The sequence below is a fragment of the Budorcas taxicolor genome, chromosome 1 (assembly GCF_023091745.1).
Source record: "Budorcas taxicolor isolate Tak-1 chromosome 1, Takin1.1, whole genome shotgun sequence".
In the NCBI taxonomy this organism is placed as follows: Eukaryota; Metazoa; Chordata; class Mammalia; order Artiodactyla; family Bovidae; genus Budorcas; species Budorcas taxicolor.
The window spans coordinates 12,779,763-12,804,313 of NC_068910.1; the positions used below are offsets into that span (position 1 = coordinate 12,779,763).

At 53.7% G+C, this 24,551-nt stretch overlaps 1 protein-coding gene across 2 annotated transcripts; it reads right to left on the reverse strand.

Annotated features, from left to right (window-relative positions):
• Window positions 1–1,254: 1,254 nt before the first annotated feature.
• Window positions 1,255–24,200, reverse strand: TKT (transketolase). Of its 2 annotated transcripts, XM_052637606.1 has the most exons (15): window positions 23,996–24,101; window positions 15,686–15,726; window positions 14,516–14,633; window positions 13,632–13,745; window positions 12,852–12,949; window positions 9,277–9,468; window positions 7,662–7,780; window positions 6,132–6,325; window positions 5,687–5,851; window positions 4,359–4,515; window positions 4,109–4,239; window positions 3,447–3,530; window positions 3,245–3,338; window positions 2,524–2,646; window positions 1,255–1,545 (listed from the first exon to the last, which is right to left on the reverse strand). In XM_052637606.1, the coding sequence occupies exons 3-15, from the start codon at window positions 14,597–14,599 to the stop codon at window positions 1,370–1,372; spliced, it is 1,731 nt and encodes a 576-aa protein (XP_052493566.1). In that variant the 5' UTR covers window positions 14,600–14,633; window positions 15,686–15,726; window positions 23,996–24,101; the 3' UTR covers window positions 1,255–1,369. The 2 variants fall into 2 exon arrangements, with proteins under 2 accessions (XP_052493566.1, XP_052493491.1); XM_052637531.1 differs by lacking the exon at window positions 15,686–15,726 and having other exon boundaries at window positions 23,996–24,200.
• Window positions 24,201–24,551: the final 351 nt, after the last annotated feature.

The window sequence follows — 24,551 nt, forward strand, 5'->3', positions numbered from 1 at the left end:
TCTGGCTGAGAACTATCTTCTTCCCCCACCCCATTGGGCAGGCAGGAAGAGAGGGCTGTCTGTTCCCCTCCTCCCTTTACCCGTGTGGGCTTCTTACGGTGCCTGGTGCCAGCCTCCCTGGTATTCACCCTGACTTTTGCTGCTTCTAGTGTTTAGTCACCTCTAGTTGGCACCAGCAGGCAGACAAGCCCTGGCCCAGGGCTCTTCTCCACCCCTGCTCTTCCTGGCACCCTCTGGAATTGGTATCAGAGGTAGGCACACAGCCCCTGGCCCAGCCAAACCTGGCTGAGTACCTGTGAGCAGCAGCTTGCTGAATGTGGGTGTGACTTATTCATACTGTCCAGAGTGTTAGGCGGACAAGTGGACATGCCTGCGAATGTCTCATCTCCCCGAAGACTCAAGGATTTCCTGGGAACTCCGCCAGTGGCTGGGAGTACCCAGCCCTCTTTCCCTGGCATTAGTTTGTCCTAGGTCAGAATAAGATTCTATACATTTGGCTATAAGCAAGGACTTCCCTGATGGCTCAGCAGATTAAGAATCCACCTGCAAAGCAGGCAACAAAGGAGATGAGGGTTCAATCTCTGGGTTGGGAAGACCCCCTGGAGGAGGAAATGGCAACCCACTCCAGTATTCTTGCCTGAAAAACCCCATGGACAGAGTAGCCTAGTGAGCTACAGCCCAAAAAGGTTGCGAAGAGTCAGGCATGACAGAGTGACTAAGTGCAACAAGGACTAGCCCAGCTGAGCCCAGGGAGCAAGGGAGAAATCAGCAGTGGTCCTGGGAGCTCAGGCCTGCACAGCTAAGTGTGAGCAGAAGCTCCTGGACAGTAGAGTCCCCGGTCCCACAGGAAAGGCATTTTCACAAGCTGAAGGGAGTTCTGCACACTTGGAACTGAGGAGAGCTGGTCTGCGGTGCTGGGTGAGAGCTTTTTGTTTTTTTCTGCCACTTGCAGTTCTGATGCCAACCTGAGAAGCACCTTCTTCCCCAGGATAAGCTGGCCTATATCCCTCTGCTTCTCTGGGGTTGATGGAGCTTAGATTGTAAAGCCAGTCGAGGGTGAGGGTTTCTGCCTCTGGACTGGAAGGTGGTGCCTTAGAGGCAGCAACAGCGCTAACGGTCGGGGGCAGATGAGGGGCCTCCCCAGGTCGTGGTCCAGAACCAAGTGCACCAGGCTCCCAACCTTCCCCCTAGCCTTCTTCCTCTGAACCAGCACCGGCTGCATTCATATCCAAGAAGAAACGTTTCAGGAGCCAATTCATTTTTCTCAAAACATACATTTTATGACTCCTCTCAGTACATCTTTTGAGCACCTTTGCCAGGATCTCAGGAATGTGTAGAAGTCACTCCCACACCATACCCCATGCCCACCCTAGGCCCTGGTCACCAGGCCCCTCACGGCCTGCGCGATGGCATCCCTGTCAATGCCAAACATCTTCAGCAGCTCCGCTGGTTTCCCGCTTCTTGGCACCTGGCTGACCGCCAGGCGGGTGACAGTGACGCCAGGCTCTCCCACAACTGCAGAGGCCACTGCCTCACCTATGCCACCTGGACAAAGGAAAGGAGATGAGTAAGGGAATGCAGCCTCAGGGTGAGTGGTGGGCACATCACCTCTCATTGCCCCCCAGCCCCGAATCAGTCTGAGTTTATTCCCTTTCCTAAGGATGTGGGAAGGGCATATACTCCACCCTGCCCCACGCCTGTAACCAGACCAGACGTCACCAATCACAGCACTTTTTTTTCCCCATAAGCCCAAATGTGGCCTCTGAATCACTTTTAACACCATTTTCTGGGCATCAACCAATGAACGTATGCACCTGACTTCAGGGTCTAAGCCTATCTCTTCCCCAGGGAAGGAATGGCTTGTAGAGGATGGCTTTGTGAAGAACTAATAAAAGCTTCCCAGATGTGTGTGAGTCACTCAGTCATGTCCAACTCTTTGCAACCCCAGGGACTGCAGCTGGCCGGGCTCCAGCTGTCCACTGAATTCTTCAGGCAAGAATACTGGAGTGGATTGCCATTCCCTTCTCCAGGTGGCTCAGTGGTAAAGAATCTGCCTACAATGCAGAAGACCCAGGTTCGATACCTGGGTCAGGACGGGAAGATCCCCTGAAGGAGGAAATGGCAACCCACTCCAGTATTCCTGCCTGGAGAACCCCATCAACAGAGGAGTCTGGTGGGCTATGGTCCATGGGTTCGCAGAGTCGGACACAACTGAAGCAACTAAGCAAACACACACACTCTTAAAAGTCTGATATTTGTGTCGCTTTCCCAGCTTGATTCTCCACAACAGCCTTAACTTTCAAGAACTTCAGGGACATAACCGCCGTGTGCTTTTAGCAAGGCTGGAACCCTTGCAGGTTTCCTGGATCGGGCAGGGATCTAAGGAGCCGTTCCAGCCATCACTCGTCCACAACCCAAGCCTGAGGTCTAATAAGAAACCAGGTGCCAGCTGCTCTGGGTTTCCTGGGCTGCAGCTATCCTGCTGGGGCTGGATGTCCAGCCGTGTGCCCCTAGCTCTCTCACCTTCATAGTAGTGGTCCTCCACAGTGAGGATCCTGCCCTTGGTAGCACGGGCACTGTCAAGAATGAGCTTCTTATCCAGGGGCTTGATGGTGAAAGGGTCCAGCACGCGAATGTTGATCTTTTCTGTGAGGGGAGAAGAAGAGGGGTTAGGCAAAGGAGCTGGGTGCTGTGGGTCTGCCCTTTAGGGCCTTGGATGGGCGCCCTGGGAGGGAGCCTGTCACGTAACTACCCACCCCTAATGGCTCACCCCCTCCTCTGTTGACCTGTGATGCCATGTCCTCCGCTACCCACCCCTCCACCTGGGAGCCTGCCTGGCCTGATTTGGGAGCAACTGGCCTCCAGGAAGATGAGGAGCACCCCTTCTCTCCCCTCCTGCCCTGGGCTGCAGGATGTTGGCATTTGGACTGTTAGGAAACTCCATCAAAGATGCTTTTCAAGCTAAAGAGGAAGCCAGAGGGACATTCCAAGAGTCTGCCCTGAGGTAAGGTAAGGCACAGTGATACTGAATAACATACTTAGAGGCCAGCTAAGTAGATTCAAGTCCTATGGTCAGGCCCCAGGGCTTCTGATCTGGTCAGCATGCTGGGCACACAATAAGGGCTCCAAGTCTGGCTTTTATTAATATCCTCATCATTTAATTAGATGAGATTCTTCCTCACCCCCAAGACCTGGTCTGCAGTCAGTGCCCCGTCTAAGACTTTGCAGGTCCCACATTCCTTACCTCTCTTCAGCAGGTCAGCAGCTGCCAAAGCCTCGTGCAGGGTCACCCCAGCACCAATCACAGTCACCTGGTCATCCTTGTTCTTCAGGACTACCTGGGGGCAACATGGGGGCCAGTGAGGCTCAGAAACAGGTGGCCTGGGGTGGGTCCCGACCTCAGGTTCACTCTACAGGGTCTCACTGGCACATAAACTGCAACTGACCTTGGCTTGTCCGATTTGGAAATCTTCATTGTTGTTGTAGATGATGGCATTTTCTGGGCGGCTGGTCCGGATGAAGCAGATACCCTGGAATGAAACAGAATAACGAAGGATTTCAGGATGTAGGACATCTAATCTCAAGGGCAGGAGTCTTTCCTCTGCAGCGTGTGCCTCTATAAATACTCTTGTATGAGAGCCAGCCCCAAGTCCCAGACAGAAGAGTCTCTATCAGGTAGACCGTCTTCCAGGAAGGGCTGCCCCTACCCAAGTGCTGTGCCTCGGTCCCTGTCCTCAGACAGAGGAACGAGAACCATGTGGGGGCTGCCTGGTCAACAGCAGGTGGCTCTTGGTCAGGACGGGCAGATAAGCCTCCACTGCCGGAATGGAGGCAGGGAGCTGGACTGGAGTATCCCAGGAGCTGCTGGGATGCTCAAATGGGCAAAGAGCGAAGTGATCAATTAGCAGTGTCTGCCACATAGCAGGAAGGGTGGTGTGTATTCCATTTTTCCTAGTCTAGCTCCTCCAAGCTACACCACCAGCGCAAAGTCAGGAGATACCCATTCTGGGGCAGCAAATGAGCAGCTCTGGGCTGGCATGCTGGCCTCCCCTCCTGTCTCTCTAGGGAAGGACTAGCTGCAGCCGAAGAAAGAAGTCACGAGACCCACCTTTGTATTGGCTGCTAATTCTACTGCCTTCTCCGTAGCCACCCCATCACTTGGGTAAAAGACAGTTGACATGGGGATAGAACGAAACATGGCCAGATCTTCCAGGGCCATCTGGGAGGGCCCGTCTTCTCCTAGGGTGTGGGAAAGGATATATCAATGTAAGACCCCATGCATGTAATGCACTCCTGGCCCCACACCCTGCTCCGAAGTCTGAGGACGTCACAGGTATAAGCACCCTAGCTCCACTCACCAATGGACACACCGCAGTGTGAGCCGCAGAGGTTGATGTTGCTCTCGGAGATGGCTGCCATGCGAATCTGGTCGAAGGCCCGTGTAAAGAAGGCTGCGAAGGTGCTGCAGAAGGGCACCGTCCTGTCGCGTGTGGCACAGCCCACGGCGATGCTCACCTGGGGTCAGAGCAGATGGCGTCAGCGCCGCGGGAGAGGTGGCCAGGAAGCCCAGGACTTCTCAGGGCCACCTCCTGGGAGGGGAGTGTTTTGTCATCCTAGTAACTGTTAATTCTCCTTTCATGCAAGTGATCCGGTGCACCTAGGGATTCCATCTGTTTCCAGACTCCTTTGAACTGATATAACCATTTCAAAAGTTCTCTTTAAAAAATCACTCTCCTGGGGAATACTTTCTTAGCAGCAAGCAAAGCCTTTCACAGAGCAAGCTAGTCAGCTGGGGCATGGATGGTTCATCCCTCCCAGGCCCGTGCAAGTTCCCCTCCACTATCTCCCTGTTGCCCCAAGGCCTCTCCAAAGACAAGCCCTTGCACCCCTAAGCTCTGGAAGCTCCAGGCCCAAATCCTGGCCTAGAAGCACTGAGTGCAGGCATCGGTTCCAAATCGGCACCAGCTCCACAGTTATGAAATCCACCAGCTGACATGAGCCCTCCTTCCTCAGCACACCTGGGGCGCCCCCAGCCCCCACCCTCTCCACACCCCACCAGTTTAGTCTGGATCTTCCAGCTGCCAAGGCCAGAAGCCAGAGACAACTTCCAGTTAAGGTATTAAGAGGAAGAATGTTGGGTGCAATAGAGCCAAGTGGCCACCAGGGGGTGGAAGTTCCCAGCTCCTAGGGGCCTGCAGGCCCTGCTGGGCTCCTCTGCAGAAAGGAGCGGATATTTTGAAAAACTGGACAAAACATTGTTCCTTATTTAACAACCACAGTTTCCTGACATGGACTTGTGAATACAACCATGCACATGGTAGATGTCCAGCAAACTCTCTCATCTCTATCCCGCAGGGTGGCAAGGGCCAGAGCCTTGTGCGTAAGAGTTCAGCCGCCTTTGCTAAAACTACCCGCCTCCTGGCTATGCCTGCCCTCCATCTGCAGAGCCCTTTACCCCCAGAGAAAGCCCACCCACCAGAATGCCTGGCTGGTGCGCAGTAGCCCCTGTTCAGCTCCCCTGTTTCCACTCCCCCAGCCCCTGGGTGTCACATCACCCCTCCCCAACCAGTCCCTTGAGGTCATGGGTCCACGCTGGGTCAAGGACCAGCGTGCCGATACAGCTGCTCAAGGGAGTGGGAGGGCTTCAGCCATGCTCCCACACCCCACAGACCCCAGCTCTGCCTACCATGTTCTGCTCAGCAATGTAACACTCAATGAAACGGTCCGGGTGCTCCTTTTTGAAGAGTTCTGAGAAGGTGGAGTTCTTGGTGTCCCCATCCAGGGCGATGATGCGGTCACTAGCATGGCCCAGCTTGGCCAGGGCCTGTCCATAGGCCTTGCGGGTAGCTATCTGTGGGGAGGAAAGAGTGGGTAGGCTGAGCACCTTGGAGCCCTGCTCAGCCCCTGGGCCACAGCTTCCACCAGGGAGAAAAGGGACAAAATATAGGCACAGAAAAGTAAATAACTCCAGAGCTGGCTGTCCCCATGAAAGAACTGCAAGGAGCAATATCTCAGGGTTCCTCCTCACCTTGAACTAATTTCTTTTCTCTCTCCTGGCCCCACTCTTCGGAAATGAGTACTGCTGCACCCCAGCCTAGTCAGTCCAGAAAATTGGAGGCTCAACTGGGTACCTTGTCGCCGACTTTGTAGCTGGGCGGGGTGGGCATTCGGATGTTGGTGATGTCCACTGAGGGGGCGTCCTCCTGTGGGGGCGTCGCCAGGATCTTCTTCTTGCTCTGGATCTGACCGTAGATTTCCTGGATGATCTGATCGGCCATATTTTTGGGGAGGGGCTTCCCATGCCAAGACTCCTTATCTTCTATCCCTACAGGTACAACGTCAGAGGACAGACAGGTAAGGGGACAGCTCCCAGGGGACCAGGAAGAGCATGGAGGGCCCGGCCTCCATGTGAGGGCAGCCTACCACCATAGAGGGTAAGGAGAGGACTGTGATGACTAGCGCTCAACTGCAGGCCCCTACTGAGTGGCGGCCCAGGCCTCCAGGAGCTCCCAGTGGGAGGGGGCATGCATGGGTGGATGAATATTGCTGGCATTCTGGCCCAACCCATTCTCTGTGTCACCTCCCCACCCCAAGCTTGCAGAGAGTGGGGTCTGCTGCAAAAATCACACTCTGTTGAAGAAGGTGGGAGGGAAGCTGAGGATCAGGGCAGGGTCAGCACTGCCAAAAGTCACCCCCTGCCAAGGTGCCTTGCTGTGTGGGAGGGCCAGTGAGGCTTAGTACCCCTCTCCTCTGAGTCACCTCAGATGTCACCACAGCCCAGGGAGAGCCAAGGACTCGGGCCACCCCCAGGAGCTGTAGTGGTAACACCTGAAGGGTGAGTGTCAGCAGCACTGAGGCTGCGACAGTATCCAAGAGGCCTCTCCCAGAGGCTCAGAGGGCTGTACACCTCTCCCAGATTCCAGTGAAATGTCCTCAACTGCCCCAAGTCCACGCAGGCAGAGAGGGATGTGACCCCTGGTGGGCAGGGGGCCAGCTGGACACAATGCACAGTGAAGCCAGCCCAGGGTCTGCACTTAGATGTCTTAATGCCAGACTCTGTAGTCAATTTCCTGCTCACTTCTAGCCCCCATCGTCCCTTCTTTACAATGGCAATGGCCATCCTAGCCCTAAACAAGGGTTTGGAACCCATGGTTGGGTGCTAGGGAGGGACCTGCAGAGCTCTCAGGCCTGGCTCAGGAACTATCTTCCAGACCCTCCTGGGCAACCCACCTGCACAAGCCTCTGGAATCCCTTTTCCATTGCATGAGGGGTACCCTGCTCACCTCTGAGGGGAGAATCTAGGTCTCCCCAAGCTCTCCTGGGGCTCCCTGCCTCAGCCCTTCGGCTCAGGGCAGACAGCTGGAGCTGCCAAGGTCGCTCTGCGAATGCCAGCCAGGGAGTGTCCTTTCTCCTTACCCAGAGGCCTCTCAAAGTCCTCCCGCCTATATATGACCCCCATAGGCCACCCAACCAGGGTCCTAAATCTCAGCTCAGCCACCCTGCCCACCGAGTCTCCTGCACCTCCTTCCCCAGACTGGGTATACTCCACTGAGCAAGCAAGGGGCAGGCTCTTCAGTGGTACCCCCCGAAACCTCCAGCTCTAAAGTCAGCTGCAGGGCCAGTCCTGGGCAGGGCAGGAGGTGGAAGGCTCACGTACAGACCTGTGATGCCTCGGCCCTTGAAGGTCTTGGCAATGATGGCTGTTGGCTGGTTCTTCACCTGCCCGAAGGCCTTGCACAGTTCCTCCACGCTGTGCCCATCTACGATGACAGCGTTCCAACTGGGAACAGAGAGAGGGTATGAGGGGCAAGGGCCCTGACAAGGGTCCAGGGAAAGGCCTGCCCTCCTTCCACTGCATGAAAGGACCTGGAGGAGCTGGGATGGCTCAAACCTGCCTGTTTCCAATTTGGGTTTAATTTTCTCTTTTCACATTGTTCTACTTCCTCTTGTTTGCCTTTGGACAGACCTTCCTCCTCTCGCCTAAGTAATGCAAAGCCCAGTGTACTTATTGTCTTTCGTTCCTGAGCTATTCATTTCCTACTGAAAGCTACTCTTGGGACAATGTGCTGCGTTTGGAATCTGCTACTAGATTTTTGATGAATTTTTATTTAAGCTGACCTCTCCATGGCTGCTGGACGCAGTGGTAGAAACTTGTATAAAACAAGCTATGTTGTCAAACATCCAGAAGGAAACTTTCTCTTTCAGCCAGTCCTTTCTGGAATTCTTTTTGGTGGATTAATAGTAATAGAAGTGGCAGCTCACACTTACTGAGCACCCACTCTGTAAAGCACGGAGCCAAGCACCTATCAACCCACTTAAGCCTGTTGTCCCCATTTTATAGACAAGTAAACTGAGATACTGAAGGTGGAGCAACCTGCCCAAGGTCACAAAAGCAAGTTAAGTGATGGAGCCAGGACTTGAGGAATCTGGTTTCATAGTCACAAGGTTATGGACACAGACCCCAGGACACTGCCAGGGTTATTCTCTAAGTCCCCAGGTCCATGTGGTTTTGGGGAGATCTGTCCCTGAGGCATTTTGTGGCTCTGTTTCTTCCTTCATCCAGAGAAATCTTTCCTCTCTTCCTTTTCTCCCTCTATAAGGTCACAAAAGAGGTGACACCCCTTTATCTATGTGACCGGGTACTGCAACTCCACCCCCACCTTCCCTGGCCATCAGTTCATCTCTGAAGGGTGGCCTTGGAGGCCCAGGGCCCTCAGAGCCCAAGTGCAGCACAGCTTGTACCTGGGGCAGGGGCAGGACATCAAGGTGGGGGCCCCTCTGGATGCCACCCACCCAGACAGACGTCCTTGCTTTGTAACAGGTGACTCTGAACTCACAACCATCCGAGGCCCAGGGGAGAGATCTGGAAATCCTATCTCCCATTTCCCTAGGAGATGGGGCCCACTCCTCCTCCCCAGGCTGGCTGGCCATAGGTGACCAGTGGACTGATGTGCTGAGTGAGCCTGGTCTACACTGTGTGCCTCCTGCCTCCTCACCCAAGAACAAAGTGAGGATGTATGAGATCACATCACGTGGAAGCTCTGAGAGCCATCACACCAATGTGCAAATACAGGAACTCAGAGCTGCGTCTCAGCCCACAAACCCGTGGCACTGGCCAAGGTGGCCCCTTTAAGCCCAAGTGCCACGTGAGTCAAACCCTGAAGTGAGGCTGCATAAAAATGCGGCTTAACCTCCGGCTCAGCCCCTGCACGTGCAGCTTCTGGCATAGAGGTCTCCTTTGCTACGAGGGTCCTCGGGTCATTTCCCCGTACGTACCCGAAGGCCTCGCAGCGCTTCTGGTAGACATCCATCTGGTGCTGCAGCGGGGCAGGGTCACTCTGGCCCAGGCGGTTGATGTCAAGAATGGCGACAAGGTTGTCCAGCTTGTAGATGCTGGCGAAGGCCATGGCCTCCCACACGGAGCCCTCTGACAGCTCCCCGTCTCCCAGCATGCAATAGACCCGGTAGCTGTGGACCGTGGGGTGGGTTAGAGGCCGGCCCTGTGCCCCTGGCCTCTCCCTCTGGGACATGCCACAGCTGTGCCAAACCCAAGTCCATACCCAGTGAGGAAAGGGCTGCGATGGAAACTGTCCGAGTCTTTGCCACCCCATAGAGTATACAATCCATGGAATTCTCCAGGCCAGAACACTGGAGTGGGTAGCCTTTCCCTTCTCCAGGGGATCTTCCCAACCCAGGGATCGAACCCAGGTCTCCCGCTTTGCAGGTGCATTCTTTCCCAGCTGAGCCACAAGGGAAGCCCCTTGTGAAGGTAAGCCCCACAAGAAGGCAAGTGCAGTTGTTATTCCCAAAAAAACACATAGATAAGGAAACAGGCTCAAAGGCTGAGGGACTTGTCTAAAGATCAGCTGGGCAGCTGAGTGGGGATTCAAACCTGGGCCTGACTGCCCAGTCCTTGCTGACTAGGACTGCATGTAGCAGAAGGAGTGCCAGGATGTGGAGACCCCCACTCGCCTGCTCAGTGTCAACTGTGTGAAACCAGGAAATGAGGCTGCTGCCTGGATGGGTCAGAGAGGACACAGCCTGCCTGCTGCTGAGCGGGTCGGGCCACCATGCCTCCCTGTTGCAGGGAGGGCCAAGGCAGGAGGAGCTGGAGAAGAGGCGGGGCCAGCCATGGTGCTGTCAGCATGACTCAGCACCACTGCAGGCCTCCAGGTCACAGAGAGTTCCTTCATCCTCTCCATGCTGTGTCAGGCCTGTATCTTCCCTTCTGTGGCCTCCAGTGGGCTGGGCTGCTGGTTCCTCCACCAGGTGCAGGGGGTCCTGCACAGCCGCTCCCCAAAACGACCAGTCTGATGTGGCTGAGCAGAGAGGCCGGTAGGGAACTTGACTTCTCCAGAAAGGGATTCCAGGGAAGCCGAACAGCTACCCTCCCAACTCCACACCCACTTCCAAGGAAGTTGAACTGGGGCTAAGAGTGGAGTCACAGCACAACCTCAGATTCAGGTCAGGAGGGCAGCCTAGGGAGACACTGGGCTGGAAAGAAGAAAAGGGCGCCCTGCAGAAGCTGGGGCTAATCCTGAGGCTGTGTATTGTCTGGAGCTGTTAGATTTGGGGCGGAAGTTGCAAATACCCATACTCCTGAACAACCATGAAGAAACTAATGAGAGGGCCAATATTTGTTGCAGGAGTTGGGAAACCATCTCAAATGTCCAACAAGAAATGACTGTCTAAACGCGTTATAGCATCCCCATGAAAAAGAATGGGCATTAAAACTAGCTCTTGACAGTGCGCGATGCGTGAGGAAATGTTCAGATTTTCCCAAAAAGCATTAGGTGAAAGTATATAAACACTAGAATGATAAATCTGTAAGTTCCTTCTCACAATAACATGGAGGAAATAGAATGCATTGTTGTTAAGAAGGTTGAAATGGTGGTGGGGTGTTAAGAATAGGGAAAATACTCATTTCTTTTTAATGCATTCCTGTGTTTCAGATTAGTAGGTATTTTGAAGTGAAGTCACTCAGTCGTGTCCAACTCTTTGCGACCCCATGGACTGTAGCCTACCAGGCTCCTCTGTCCATGGGATTTTCCAGGCAATAGTACTGGAGTGGATGGCCATTTCCTTCTCCAGGGGATCTCCCCAACCCAGGGATCGAACCTGGGTCTCCTGCATTGTAGACAGACACTTTACTGTCTGAGCCACCAGGGAAGTCCAATCCCCCCAAAAAATTATTTAAAAGAGAAATGGGGAAATTCCCTGGTGAGCCAGTAGTCAGGACTCCACCATCTCACTGCCCGGGGCTCCAGGTTTGATGCCTGGTCAGGGAACTAAGATCTCACAAGCTGCAGAGTACAGCCAAAAAAGAGAGAGAGGGAGAGATGGAAAAGAGCCAGCTGGATGTGTGCTCCCTGGCTGCTGGCTGGACAGACCGGACTGGAGGCTGGATCTGCTCTATCAGGAACTCTGGCAGCTGGCACAGCCTGATCATTCCCTCGACCCCTCAGCCTTAGCCAACCCTGGCTGCCGAGAACCGCACTAAACCCCTTCTCCCTACACTGGCTTCTCTCATTATGTTAAGGGTTTAGGAAATGACCCTTCACGAGGAATTATTTCAACCAACTGTAGAGAATAATTAACTCACAACTCTGGTTCTGTGCCAAATACTCTTAAACACACATCCCATTCTTTGTGACTTTCTTCACTTCACGGTGGATCACGTCTGGGTGTAGCTGAGCCTGGCCTTGGAGCCCAGCCGGGGAGGCTGTCCAGTAGTCAACTGACACCAGCCTGAGTCTGGAAAGCCTCAGAGCCCCAGTCTATCTCCCGGAGAAAACTGTCTCAGCAGCTTCCCCTGAAAAAGTAGGTACTCACTGAGGTGCAGCCTCCAGTCAGGCTCCCTGCAGCCACCTGCCACCTGCAGGCCAGCTCCCTCAGCCTCTCCTCTGGGAAGCTTCCCACTCAGGGGCAGGGGCCCCTGACCCTCCTGTGCTTCCCTCGGGCACCTCAGAGCAGCCTTGGGGACCCTGAATACGGACTCTGGATGCACACCCTGGGTTCAAAATCCTGCCTCCACCACAAGGAAAACATCTTACCTCTGTTTCCTTATCTGTGTGGAGGGACAGCTGTGTGCATGTCACCACCCAGCCCATGGGGCTTATCAAGGTGAAACCCTAGAAAGCTCTGAGCAGAGTACAGAGCCCCAAAGGGTAAAGGTGCAGAAACCACCTTGACGGCCTGTAGCCAACACTCCTCTCCTCCACAGCAGAGACTCGTCTGCAGGCCACGGTGGATAGCCTTGTGGCTGAAACCTGCCTCAAGGGGCATCTCCCCCAAACTGCATGGGTGCTGGAGCAGCAAAGCTCTGACCAGGCTGCTCACTCCCTACAGACCAACCTCTCCAGCATTCATTGCTTCCTTGGCTGACAGGTGGGGCTCAGGGAGGCCCAGAATTCCCCAGAACACACCGTCTACTCCTTTCCTGAGGTAAGGCCGAGTGGCTCAGGCCTAGGTTTGTGGCACCCAGTCAGGCATTGTGGGATGGGGCCTCCTAAGACTTCTGGGGTCCAGGAGCCGGGCTCAAGAGGGCAACAAGGAAACTGATGAGTCAGAGCATTCTGGCCAAAGAGCATGCAGCCCTGGACGCAAAGCGGGCCCTACTGGCCACTCTCCAGGGACTCAGGGCACATCCCTTCCTTCCTCTGAGCCGATTTCTTCATCTTAAAAGGGGGCCAGCCCTGGTACCAGCCTCACACCATGCATGCACAGTTAATTACACAGTTTCTACTCAGTCTCCGTCAGGCAAGGAGGTGCTTGGGGGCAGAGAGTAAAACTGGGCCCCCAGGACCACCCACCAAACCACTGAGGGTGGGGTGGGGGAGTGGGAGCATTACCTGGCTTTGTCGAAGTATTTGCCTGTGTAGGCCATCCCACAAGCGGCTCCAAGGCCCTGGCCCAGGGAGCCAGTGGCCACATCGGTGAAAGCTTGTTTCTGTCACGACAGAGGGCTTCAGTTACCACAGTTTCCTTGAAGTGCCTCCCAGGATCCTGGCCACAAAAGCCTTGCAGCCACGCCCCACCCAGACCCTGGGGGTGTGACTTCCCACTCTCCCTGCGGCAGTAATTGTGGGTGTGGTTCAAATACCAGCTCAGTCCACAGGGAGCTGTGTGACCTCAGGCCATGGACTGAATCTGTTTCCTCACCTGCAGAAGAGCCCAGCTTGTGAAGTGGGTGTGAGAACTCAAGACAGAACTGAATACTTAGCCTAGTGGCTGGCCCTGATGGGATGTGACAGTTTTCATGGTAACCTCTAAGGAACACACTGGGCCCCTTCCTTGGATATTACCAGTATCCTGCTGCCACCCCCTTAGTGAACCTCATCTCCTAAGCTGTGTCTACATGGCCAAGGAGGCCCAGCAGGGAAGGGAAGCTGGTATTTGGTGCTGGGGAAAGGCCCTCCTGGCAGTCAGCTCAGAGCACCCTAGGTTGGGGCTTTAAAGGCCTCAGACTTCAGCACAAGCTTGGGGTAAACAGTGTTCCCTAAGCACCCACTTCCTCCTCTGCCCTCTAACATCCTCAGTTCCTCAGTGGGTGCCCTGCCCCCTTTCCACAAGCCTTGAGAAACAGGAAATGGAGGCAGAGGCCTGCAGGGCTCCTGGTGAGGTACACTTACCGGGACAGGGTGCCCGTCCAAGTCAGAGCTGATCTTCCTCAGATTCAGCAGCTCTGACTCTGGCAGGAAGCCAGCTTCAGCCCAGACGGCATACAGGATGGGCGCCGCGTGGCCCTGCAGGGGACAGTCCATGGGGAGAGGTCAGATGAGGAGCTGTTCCCGCCGGGGCCTGGCCGAGCCTGCCGGCCAGAATATCCCTTTCAGAGAAGGAAGCAAGTGAAGGCCACTTCCCCTCCCTTCATCCTTCTCTACCCCGAGGTTCCCACAGTCAAGGCCGAGCGGAGCCCAGAACAGGTGCAGGGGAACACAGCTGTGAGGCTGCAGAGGCCAAAACCCCAGCAGGCAGCCGGTCACCCTAATCCCTGGGTTCTGGCATGTGAGCCGACTTGGACAGACTTCTAAGCTCTCATGCCTGCCTCGAGTGACCAGAGGCCACGGAGCCAGGGCTGGGTACTGGTGGATTTGGGGGGTTCGTGGCATGGCTTGCGGCTGTGGCTCCCCATCCCAAACTCTGTTGCAGGGTACCCCCACTGCTGAGGGGGTGAGCATGGCCTGGATATTGGCCCAGCAGAGATGCATGCAAAAAGCCACCAAGCTGTACCCCAGACCTGGACTCCAGTCCTGCCAGTCAACACCAAACACGAGTGGAACTCCCAAGATCATTTCCATTCTCTCCTACTAATTCAGTCATTTATTTCTTAGTTAAACTTTACCAGCAGGGTCAGGACAGAGCCAGAGGGGGCCGGGTCAGGTGGGGCAAGTGGAGGAGCCTGGGGTGAGGAAAGGTGGCGAAAGGCTGGGCTTACATCAGGAAGGCAGGTTTCCTTCTTGCTGTTGCAGGGCCCACCCAGACACAGGTGAAGGGTTGGGGGCTGGCTTCCTACCTTGGAGAGAACAAAGCGGTCGTTGTGAGGGTTCCGGGGATCCAGGGCCTTGTAGCGCATGGTGTGGAAGAAGAGGACAGCCATGATCTCAGCAGCGCTGCAGCATGACGTGGGGTGGCTGTGGCCCAGGAGAGACATGCACACGTGGGTCACGGCCCAGACCCCTGGCCTCAGGGCTCACCACGCTCGAGCACTGGGGGTGCAGGTGTCAAGGAGCCACGTGATCTGGGCCCTGGGAGGGCTGCATGGGGGTTGCACCCTCAGAGACATGGAGGAGGAGGGACCCAGGAGACTGTGGTAGCCCCTCTAGGACCATTGAGCTAAATCCCAGTGGGACTGCCCAGGACTCTGCCCACCTATCAGGGCAACTTGGCCTCCATGGCCCTTACGGATCCAGGGCCCCGCATAGCCACAGTCAGGCATGAGACTTCCAGTAGACTCCACCCATAGGGTGGGTAGTCTGGCAACCAGGGCTTTAGGCTCTCCAAGAGCATCACTGGGCTACTCAGCCACCTAGCCTTTTAATGGGCATTCTGAGGGCTGGTATAGCACCAGAAACCATGCTTTCGTATAGAACTGAGAAGGCAAAAGCAATCTCTTATCTTCTACAAAGGATACAATCCTAAAAAAATAAAAATAATAATTCCTTCTGCCTGAGACAAGAGCTGGGGTGGGGCTGATAGTAGCCAAGAGCCTGTCCTTCCTTGTGGGGTCAAGAGGGCCGCCTTTATTAGGCTCTTGTTCTATTCACCACATACTTACTTGAATGGCAACCGGGCAGAGGACTTAGCTAGAGATAGTACATCTTAGAGATGAGACTTGTTCAGGTTTCTCAGGACCCACTTGGTTGATTCTAACCCCAGCCCCCAGGGTTCCTGGCAGGACATGCTATAATTCCTGAAGCCCTCTGGTCCACAGTCTGATTACAACGTCAGCCTCAGGGCACGTGTCTCCCAGCCGCCCCCTCCACACTGTAACATGCCCACTGCCAAACCCAAGGGCACATGCACCATTTGGAGTTCACATGGGCCTCCCTCCTCCCTGCAGCCGGCTCCCCGCACGGGTTAGGGGTGAGTCACTCCCAGAGCAGACACATTAGTAGAGAAACCCGGAACTGCCCATGCTGGTTTAGTAGCCACATCCCCAGCACACAGCTGTCTTATACTTAACCATGCCTACGAACTCCTGGGTCATGGGGAAAGACACTAGACCTGAAAGAGGGAGGTGAGGAAATGTGAACGAGAAACCTCTTCCCCGCCTGGCGGGGACGCAGCTTCCCTTGTCCCTAGCACAGAATTCAGCGGGGCAAGGGGGGACGGACGGACACCCCAGTCAACACCGGCCAGGCTGACCTCCTGCCTTCCCCACCCTCCGAGGGCAGCCTCGTCCCCGAGGAACCCTGTTTTAAAAGTCAAGATCCTGTGAGGAGAACAGTGGGGGAAGGATGTGGGTGGACAGCAGGCCAAACTGCTCCAAGAGATGGAAGGCAGGCACGGGATGGGGCTCAGCCCCTCCTGCCCATCAGTGGTTTCCAGGAAGGGGCTCCAGGGATAAAGGCCTGGCAAAAGCACCTTCTGGGCATGGCAAAGGCATGCCCGCCTGGGCAAAGCTGATGTGGAGGGAGGGAGGTCATCCATGAAGACAAACCAGAACTGAAAAGTACTTGATTTCAACCAGGCTTCCCTAGTAGCTCAGTTGGTAAAGAATCTGCCTCCAACGCAGCAGACCTGGGTTCAGTCCCTGGGTCGGGAAGATCCCCTGGAGAAGGAAATGGCAACCCACTCCAGCACTCTTGCCTGGAGAGTTCCATGGACAGAGGAGCCTGGCAGGTTAAGTGGGATCGCAAAGAAAGCCTGCATGATGGACACACTGCTGGCCCTACCTTCATATCTGCCAAATAAAAACATACAGAGTAAGGGGTGCTTAGGGTCCAGGCGTCTGCCCACCCCCCACCCCAGAGCTTTCAGGGAATTCCCCGAGATGTGTCCCACAGTGGGGATATGGGCCACTGCGGCTGTGTGGCTTCAGCTTGTGCTTCAGCCCCCTGTGGCTCAGCTTCCTCACTTGTAGATGGGATGCTATGTGGGGACATCCATGGTCAAGGAACTAAGACAGTGAACTCAAAGTGCCCAGGTCACCATCAGCCACCACCATCTGCTGGAAGACCAGATGCCACACTCTGTTCTTCAACAGCGCCCCCACTCATCAGCAGGCTGGGACTGAGGCCCTCTGCTGACCACAGGGTAGGCAGGAGGGAAGCAAGCTGCGGGCTGAGGTGGGGCTCTGCCAAACTCATGGGAGACAGTTACTTTTAGGCTCAACTTACTAAAGGAGCTCCAGTGTACAGACTCTGGGGCCCCAAGACCTGTGTTTCCCCAGCAACTCCAGCCTGCCCTGGGGGGACAACTGTGGTTGGGGGGGGGGGGGGCCCTACCTCCCATGCTGCTCAGGACACATCTATGTCCTGGCTAGAGATGGGAAGGCCAGGGACAGGGTGGGCAGCTGCAGGGAACTTTATCTGCTAAGCAACTCTTTATGATGCATGGGAGTTACATCCCTGGGATTCTCCAGGCAGGAATACTGGAGTGGGTTGCCATTGCCTTCTCTAAAACCTGTCTACTTATTCCCAATTAGTTCAGTCTATGAAGGTGATGTTGAGGGAGCTAGGCCTAAGTAGGTCGCAAAGAGTCGGACACGACTGAGCAACCGAAATGAACTGAACTGAACTGAACTGAAGTCTCTCAAAGCCCTCCACCCACCGCAGGGGAAGACACACTTTCCAGATGTTCCCTTCTCTCTTCCCCCTTCCATTCAGCACTTTCTGCCTGCTCACAGGTTTTCCTACACAAAAAGTGCAGAGAAGATCCCTCAGCCCTCTGGCTGGGCTCCGCTCCATTATCAGGAGATAATACTGCCAGCTGCCATGATGGCCCTTCTCCCTGCCCTACACATACCTCAAGACCTCAAAAAATGAACAAACCAGGGAGGTGAGCATGGCCACAGCCTCTCTCATGCCTCAAAACAGGAAGAAAAATAATCTGTTATGAATAAAAAACTAAGTTCCTGAAGGAAAAAGTAAGAAATGTGAGTTGAAAACCCAACAGTGAAGATCCAACCTAAAAAGTTAAAAAACGCACCGAGCTCAAGGAGAGTAGAAAGATAAAAACAGAAATTTATGAAATACGAAGCAGATGTACAATTTTTAAAAATCAAAGCCAACAGTTAGCTCTTCGGAAAAGAAAAAAAGATGAAAGGCTTAGCTAACTTCTGTTAAGGCAGGATCCAGAAAAAGGAAATGGTGCTATTAGAAGTGGAGGGATGGGCATAAGAACAGATAATAAAATACTCCAAACAACCTGATACATGCAATGATCAGATCTGAAAGCTACCTTCATGTCTATCGAGAAGATATTTCATGACAACATATTTCTGGAATACTATGCAGGAATCTCAATAAAATCTCACAAATATGACACATGAACAAAGCTCACTGCAGACAGATCTCTACCAGGGAAGACTATAAAGTTTATGAACTTATAAGGAAAATAATAAAATGCAAACCTCAGGGTATAGCTCTTTCTTGGGGGAACCCTCCTTCTACGAGGAGGGAAAGACACCCAGTAGGTTCTAAAGCCCTGTAATATCCTCGTTCTTAGGCCTGGTGGAAGGTATACTACCAGGTTCATTATTTATAATATGTACATCAGTTATACTCTTTTTTTAGGCATATGTTAAAAAAAAAACTCAGGAGAGAATCCTAGGATGCCAAGGCAGAAGCAAACCTCAGAAGCCATCCTGTTCTTCCTATTCCAGGAACCATGAGGGGTGGCTCTTGCCTGAGAAGACTGCCTCCAGGCCTCAGATTGAGCCTTTTCACTGTCGTAGCCTTGGGCCTGAAGAGCATCTGGCACAAACAGTGCACAAATAAATGATGTGCCAAGGCTTTTTTAAGACCCCAGGGGTGTGAACTCTCTGAGCCTCAGTTTCCTCCATGTAAAATGGAGATATAGCAGAATCTGAATGAGGTAGTTTTTGTGTGTAAAGAGCCTGGCACAGTGCATAAAAAATGGCAACTGCTCAGTAAAATCCTAGCTCTAAAAATATCAGATATGAAATCTAACCTCCTCATTTGAGGATAAGACCACTGAGGTCCACAGAAAGGAAGTGTCTTGCCCAAGGTTGCAATCTACCATCAGAAGAGCCAGGAGAAAAGCAAAATGCTAAGAGTAAGTAAAGAATGAATAGATAAACAAAATGTAGTTTATCCAAACACCTGACTATCCAGCAATAAAAACAAAGTACCTTCACTACCTGCTACAACATAACGACCTTCCAAACATTGTGCTAAGAGAAAAGAAGCCAGACTAGACTCCATTTATATGAAATATCCAGAACAGTTAAAATGGGAAGTGGTAAGTTCACTAAAACTTACTGCATTAATAACTCACTGTCAATACATTAAATTGACTAGAAGCCACTGAACCCCACACTAAGAATGCCATGATATGAAAATTATACCTCACTAGAGCTGTAAAAGGATGGTGTTTAAAAGGAAGAAGGTGCTCAGGGCCCAGATGAGGAAGTTCTTGAGAGGCCATACTTCCTTACCCAGTTGTGCAGTCCTTAGAGATTACAGCCAGGCCATGGGTGCAACTGACTTCTGAGCAAGAAGGTCAAACGGCACAGGCTCCTGTCAGCCAGACTCACATGCTGGGCGAGCTACCAGCTCCTGCAAGCCCACCTCATGGAGTAGACTTGACCTCACTGTTCAGGGAAAAAGTACTGCAGAAGAGTTGGCAGAAGGACCCAGCATCCAGGGCAGGCAGCTGGGTCATGCGCACAGTGAGGGAGTTGCTGATGTTGTGGGACTGGGCTCTAGTGACAACAGACCTACCTACAGAGGCCAAGTCCAGGGAGGAGTCAGAGAGAGGTGGCCCAGGGGCCACAGTGTCATCAGCTCACGGGAAGCCAGGAGACCCTAACCAGGTGCACCGGGTTCTCAACTTCAGGAAGCACTTCCCACCAGCCCTGCTGAGCTCAGAGGCAGAGAACAGTCGCTGCACGCCAGCCAGGTGTCCTCACAGGGAGTTGGGACATGCTGCTTGCTGCTGGGGTAATCCCAACAGGCTTGTTCTTGCCTCAGTCAGGGCCGAGCTGGGGTGAAGACAGACCAAATGGAGAAGGCGTGGGCAGCAGTTCTCTGCCCAGAGAGGCTGGGCCCACAGGGGTCCTCTGAGCACTCCAAGTCCCTAATCACCAGAGCTGGGTGGCAAGGATGCACTCTCAGCCACTTTAAGGTCACAGGGACTCTCCCCAGGACAAGAAACCCACAAGAGGTGATGGCAGGACCCCAGAGCTCACTCATTCTGGTCCCCCAGCCCCGCTCTCAAGAAACCCAGTTGGAAAACCACCTACAACCCACTCCAGCATTCTTGCCTGGAGAATCTCACGGACAGATGAGCCTGGTGGGCTAGTCTATGGCATCGCAGAGTCGTACCCAACTTAGCAACTGAACAACAACAACACACAATCAGGCAGATTGTGATTTGGGGAAATAGTTCTTGATGGAAATGTGACATAAAATGAAGAGTGAAGTGACCTAGCAATATGGAATACAGAGTTTTGTAGAAATTAACGTTTGTGTATAGAATAATAATTGCAAATATTCAAACAATAAAGTCCATGGCTAAAGAAAAAAAGAAAAAAAAAGAAAACCACCTAGCTATGAACTTCTTTAGAGATGGGGAAACTGAGGCCTCAGACGGAACACGGTCTTTTCAACAAAGGCACAGTCACTTGGCACACAGCTACGGTGAGATTCTTGTCTCTCTGTGCCCACCAGCCAGGCTTGGCCAGACCTTCTGTTCCTGAGTACCCATCCCAACGCTGTGGGTCAGAGCCTTGGGGACCTCTAAGCACAGCCTGAGCCCCCAGATTCAGGTCTGACTCTGATGGAGTCCTCAGATAACACTTAGCACTGTTTGGATACTGTGAGTCTAGCGTGGTTGGTGAGAACTACGAAACCTCCACCAAGAGCCTTAGCAGTCAGGGCCCCTCTGACAAGGCCACTGAGTGTCATCTTTTTTGGGGGGGGGGGGGGGCGGAGCAGGGAGCTGCACCAGGTCTTTTTTGCAGTATGTGGGATCCTGACAAGGGATCAAACCCAGTTTCCATGCGTTGGGAGCTGTCTTATCCACTAGACCATCAGGGAAGTCCCTGAGTATCGTCTTTTAAAGACTGGGTGAGTTGGACCCTTGCCACGGCTGCCACAGCTCCTGTGGCACGCGGAGGGAGGGCGAGGTGACCTGGAGCGGCCTTGGCTGCTGCACAATGAGGCCTCTGTGCAGGCCGTCCCTCAGCTCCACGACACAGAGGCCAGTGTCCTCACTTCCCAAGCCTGGGGAGGTTCACTGTCACTTGCCCAGTGATGGCAGAGAAAGGGGAAAGCTACCAAGATATCAGGACCCCATGGTCCTCACTGACCCACTATCAATCCAGCATGTGCAATGACCATGCAAAGACTTTTGGTCAAAGTGATGTTTGCATCACTGGGGATGTAAACTCCCCCAGGAAGGAGATAGCCTGGCAGGATGGTCACCTTGACCATGACTGCACAGTGCTAAGGCCTCAAAGCTGCGCCTTCACTTTGCAGAGCTCATCCACTGTCATGAGGAACTGCCTCAAAATAAACATCTTGGAGGCCTGTTCAAGGCTTCCTTTATTAGGTTTTTTTTTTTTTTTTGCACACAGAACTCTTGGCACACGCCTTTCAAAATCTCTTTTGACAGAGGTTACATAGTAATGTTACTTCCTTCTGAAAATTCAGTTTTCTAAGTATTTTTTTTTTTTTTTTGTCTTGAGGCATGTTTCTCTAAGTATTTTAGAATCCTTTAGGCTTGTTCACAACTCACAAGAATCACTGTATCTTTCAGGGTTTTTTTTGTAAATGGACACTTTGAGTTAGGTGAGTTCCTCCTTCAGGCATTACAATATAAACCTGCCTGTAACTCAGCTGCCAAATCCAGTATCTTTTCCTTGTAGAAATCAGAGTTTAACTATCTAACAAAGACCCAGGCAGGAGTCCCACTAGACACCCTCTCCCTTTGGGAGCCCCCCATCTCAAGTTGTAAATATTTGTTTCATTTTTCTCCAAGTGGCTTCAAACTGCCTGAGATGCCCATCACTGAACCTGGTCTCCCCCTTTGCAGTTTCTCTCCATTCTCTGGCCTGGTGCTTCCCACCTGTCTAAGAAGTCTTCCTGGTAATATGAGCCCCTCACTGGAGCTTAGGATTTACTCATTAAAAACATATCCTAGGAGAGGGTGAGATGTATGGAAAGAGTAACATGGAAACTCACATTACCACATGTAAAATAGATAGACAACGGGAATTTGCTGTATAGCTCAGGAAACTCAAAGAGGGGCTCTGTATCAACCTAGAGAGGTGGGATGGGAAGGCAGATGGGAGGGAGGTTCAAACGGGAAGGGATATATGTATACCTATGGCATCCGGTCCCATCACTTCATGGGAAATAGATGGGGAAACAGTGGAAACAGTGGCTGACTTTATTTTTTTGGGCTCCAAAAGCACTGCAGATGGTGATTGCAGCTATGAAATTAAAAGACGCTTACTCCTTGGAAGGAAAGTTATGACCAACCTAGATAGCATATTAAAAAGCAGAGACATTGCTTTGTCAACAAAGGTCCGTCTAGTCAAGGCTATGGTTTTTCCACTGGTCATGTATGGATGTGAGAGCTGGATTATAAAGAAACCTGAGCACCAAAGAATTGATGCTTTTGAACTGTGGTGTTGGAGAAGACTCTTGAGAGTCCCTTGGACTGCAAGGAGATCCAACCAGTCCATCCTAAAGGAGATCAGTCCTGGGTGTTCATTGGAAGGACTGATGTTAAAGCTGAAACTCCAATACTTTGGCCACCTGATGCGAAGAGCTGACTCATTTGAAAAGACCCTGATGCTGGGAAGGATTGAAGGCAGGAGGAGAAGGGGATGACAGAGGATGAGATGGTTGGATGGCATCACCGACTCAATGGACATGGGTTTGGGTGGATGCCGGGAGTTGGTGATGGACAGGGAGGCCTGGTGTGCTATGGTAACGGGGTCACAGAGAGTCGGACACAACCGAGCAACTGAACTGATGGCTGATTCATGTTGAGGTTTGACAGAGAACAAAATTTTGTAAAGCAATTATCCTGTATGAAATTAGCCAGAAGGTAGAATCTTGTCTTTGTTCTACAGACTTAATCTGGGAAGGTCCCTGGAAACCATCCCCCACTGAGACTTCAAAATTATTTCATGAACCAATCATGAAATGCTGTCTGGGCAGCCTGGTCCCAAGGCCTAAATGGCTGGAATCCTGGAAACTACCGAGTTGTGTAGGAGCTACTACTGTTCCCATTTTACGGAGGAGGAAAACAGGCTCTGAAGTGACTCACTGGCTGACTTTCTTAAGTACCCCAGCGGACGCCTCCAGCTGCACAGTGACCAATTATCATTACTGTCCCTGCAACTGGCCACCTTCAGAGAAGGCTCCCTGAGATGGACAGCAACCTTTCTCCGCCTCCGAGCCACAAGGGCTGGCGGGAAAGAGCGTTGGGGGATGGGCCTATCTTGGGGAAAGTGCATGTGGAGGCTGGCCCTGCATGTTCACCGCAAGGCCCCGAGACTTGGTTCTTGGTTCTCTTAGCCTTTCAAACCTCCCTTCCTCCACCCCATCCCCTCCTCCTGTCCGCCAGAGGAGATCTTAGACCTTCAGTTTACAAGGTATGCAACGGCTCTGCATCCACGTGGCCACCTCCCTCCTCACCCTTACTCCCCTGGAGTCGCAGCACTCTTGCTCCAAACCCAAAGTGGCAGGAATTGGATTCTTAACAGGAATGTGAGGTGGCGACAGGGACGCGTAGTTTGAGGTAGGGACAAGGCCAGGGCCCCAGGCTTCCCAGCAAGATGAGGGCTTAAAACAGGCGCTCTCGTCTCGGGCAGAGCCGGTTCAAATTCCAGCTCTCTCTGCGCCCGATACCGGCCAATTGACAAACTCGGAGCCTCGGTTTCCTCACGTGTGGGTGGAAGGTTATCAATTACCAGGGAGTAAAGGGTCCAGGGGCCGCATGTGCCGATCCCAAGCACAGGGCCTGGCTCTTGCGCTAATGGTGGCTCTCTGCGCACCGCGGCCGAGAGGTTTCCGCAGTGCCCAGCCGCGTCTCTTGCGCCTTAGAGCGGAGGGGAAGGAGGGGCCGAGCCGGCCTAAGGCGCGCAGAGAGCCGGGCCCCAAGGGACGGAAGCCGGGCTGAGGACCGGCGCGGCGGAAGGATCCCCCGGTCAGAACCCCCGGGGCGCGCACCCCACCATGAGACCGCGCCCCCCAACCCCGGCCCCGGCGCCTCCTCCGTGGTGGCACTGTGCAGCGCCACACGGAGCCGACGTGCCCGCACCCCGGCGCCGCCGCCCAGCGTCCCAACTCACCCCGATCCGGCCGCCGTGGTGGCTTGGATGGAGCTGATACGCAGGCGGTTGGCCGTGTCCTTCAGGGCCTGCAGCTTCTGCTGATCAGGCTTATGGTAGGCCTCCATGGCGCGGCCAGGCGAACGGGCGGGTGGCGAGGCAGAGAACGCAAACGGGAAAGCTAAGACGCACGGCTGCGGAGCTGCAAGCAGCGGCCGAGGCCTGAGGCGGCTCGCGGGCGCGTTAAGAGTCCCGGGAGCCGCGCGCGGGGCGGGGCGCCGGCCTCACCCCAGGTTGCCCCGCCCCGGCGCCCCGCCCCGCCCCCGGACCCATGCAGGCAGCTCCGCCCCAGCCCTCCAGCGCTGATAGGGAAACTGAGGCCGCCGCGAGCCTGGGCGTTTTGCGACCCGACCCGATGCTGTCCACCCGCCTCGCCTCTCGGTTCCTCTTTCCTTCCCCCCGAAATCTGCGGGGCAGCTTCGAGCTGCCAGGCTCCTGAGTCAAGCGGCACTGCCCTGCTGGGATTAACCACACACAAAAATAATGTGATCATAACTCCAGGTTCTCCGCCCGGTCC

Coding starts and splice junctions, on each gene's coding strand:
- TKT (XM_052637531.1), bottom strand. CDS start 24,102: ATGGAGGCCTACCATAAGCCTGATCAGCAGAAGCTGCAGGCCCTGAAG. Junction 12,950..13,631: donor TGGACGGGCACCCTGTCCCG/GTAAGTGTACCT, acceptor CTGTCGTGACAG/AAACAAGCTTTCACCGATGT. Junction 1,546..2,523: donor GGAGGACCACTACTATGAAG/GTGAGAGAGCTA, acceptor TCCTTTGTCCAG/GTGGCATAGGTGAGGCAGTG.